Here is a 1,089-nt window from a genome sequence, read left to right as displayed (position 1 = left end):
TGTCCCTCACTTGACTGATTATCTCCCTGACCTTCCGGTAACCCTCTCTCTTCTCTGTTTGTTTCTTCCAAAATTTCAGACATGTCTTAATCCTTCATCCATGCTGTAAAATCTACTTTGATTCCATGTTTTTGTCGTTTTTCCCTTCCATCCCACTTGTAATTTTATCTGCTTGTTTTCAGGGGTATCCTAATCCTTTACAAGATAATCCTGCCTATTCTGCAGTCAAGTATGTTCCTTCTCTGTAGCCCGTTACACAGTTTTTCTCTATCCATCCATCCATAAACTAACCAGAATTTTGTGTTCATCAGGCAATATTTTGTTAACGTGGACGATGCTGTTGCTCAAAATGTAAGCGACCCATTTCTAACTTCACAGTTTGAGATCAATCTGTTCTAAGATTTTGTTCAAAACAGGTTGTTGTTCAGAACAATAGTCCTAGAGGGACACATTTTCGACGAGCTGGACCTCGACAAAAGGTTAAACATATGTTTCTTCATCTTCATTTCCCCCCCTACAATCTCTGTCATCATCGTAATCAAAGTTCAACACTTTTTTCAGGTGTTTTTTGAATCCGATGAAGTTCATGCGTGCATTGTAACTTGTGGTGGTTTGTGTCCGGGTCTTAATACAGTGATCAGGGAAATAGTATGTGGATTGTACCACATGTATGGCGTCCGCACAGTTGTTGGAATTGAGGTGATTATAGACGCTTTGAACTTTCCTTAATCACCATTTGATGTCATCACTAAAACGCCCAGTTGTTTCACCTAATAACATATAGGCAGGGTACAAAGGCTTCTACGCTAGGAATACAATTCCTTTAACACCAAAAATGGTGAACAACATCCATAAACGTGGAGGCACCATCCTTGGGACCTCAAGAGGTGGCCACAATACCACCAAGATTGTTGACAGCATTCAACATAGAGGCATCAATCAGGTCTATATACTTGGAGGGGATGGAACCCAGAAAGGAGCTGCTGCTATTTTTGAGGTAATCCACATTGGTTTGGCTAATTGCAGGTGGGTTAGTGTGATATCGCACGTTGGTTGGGGAGGAGAACGAAACACTCTTTATAAGGGTGT

The 1,089-nt window shown here is 41.0% G+C and overlaps 1 protein-coding gene across 1 annotated transcript; it reads left to right on the top strand.

The window, feature by feature from the left end:
• Positions 1-182: 182 nt before the first annotated feature.
• LOC111786926 (ATP-dependent 6-phosphofructokinase 7-like) lies at positions 183-997 on the top strand (the record flags this gene model as incomplete). Its single annotated transcript, XM_023667120.1, has 5 exons — positions 183-229; positions 312-351; positions 417-479; positions 562-699; positions 785-997. Coding segments are annotated over 5 exons (501 nt in total), but the record flags the coding sequence as incomplete, so codon positions are not given.
• Between the last annotated feature and the right edge of the window lie 92 nt (positions 998-1,089).

Source organism: Cucurbita pepo, unplaced genomic scaffold (assembly GCF_002806865.2).
Source record: "Cucurbita pepo subsp. pepo cultivar mu-cu-16 unplaced genomic scaffold, ASM280686v2 Cp4.1_scaffold003475, whole genome shotgun sequence".
Lineage (NCBI taxonomy): Eukaryota > Viridiplantae > Streptophyta > Magnoliopsida > Cucurbitales > Cucurbitaceae > Cucurbita > Cucurbita pepo.
Note: the sequence above shows the minus strand (reverse complement) of the source record. Positions and strands in the feature narration are given on the sequence as shown.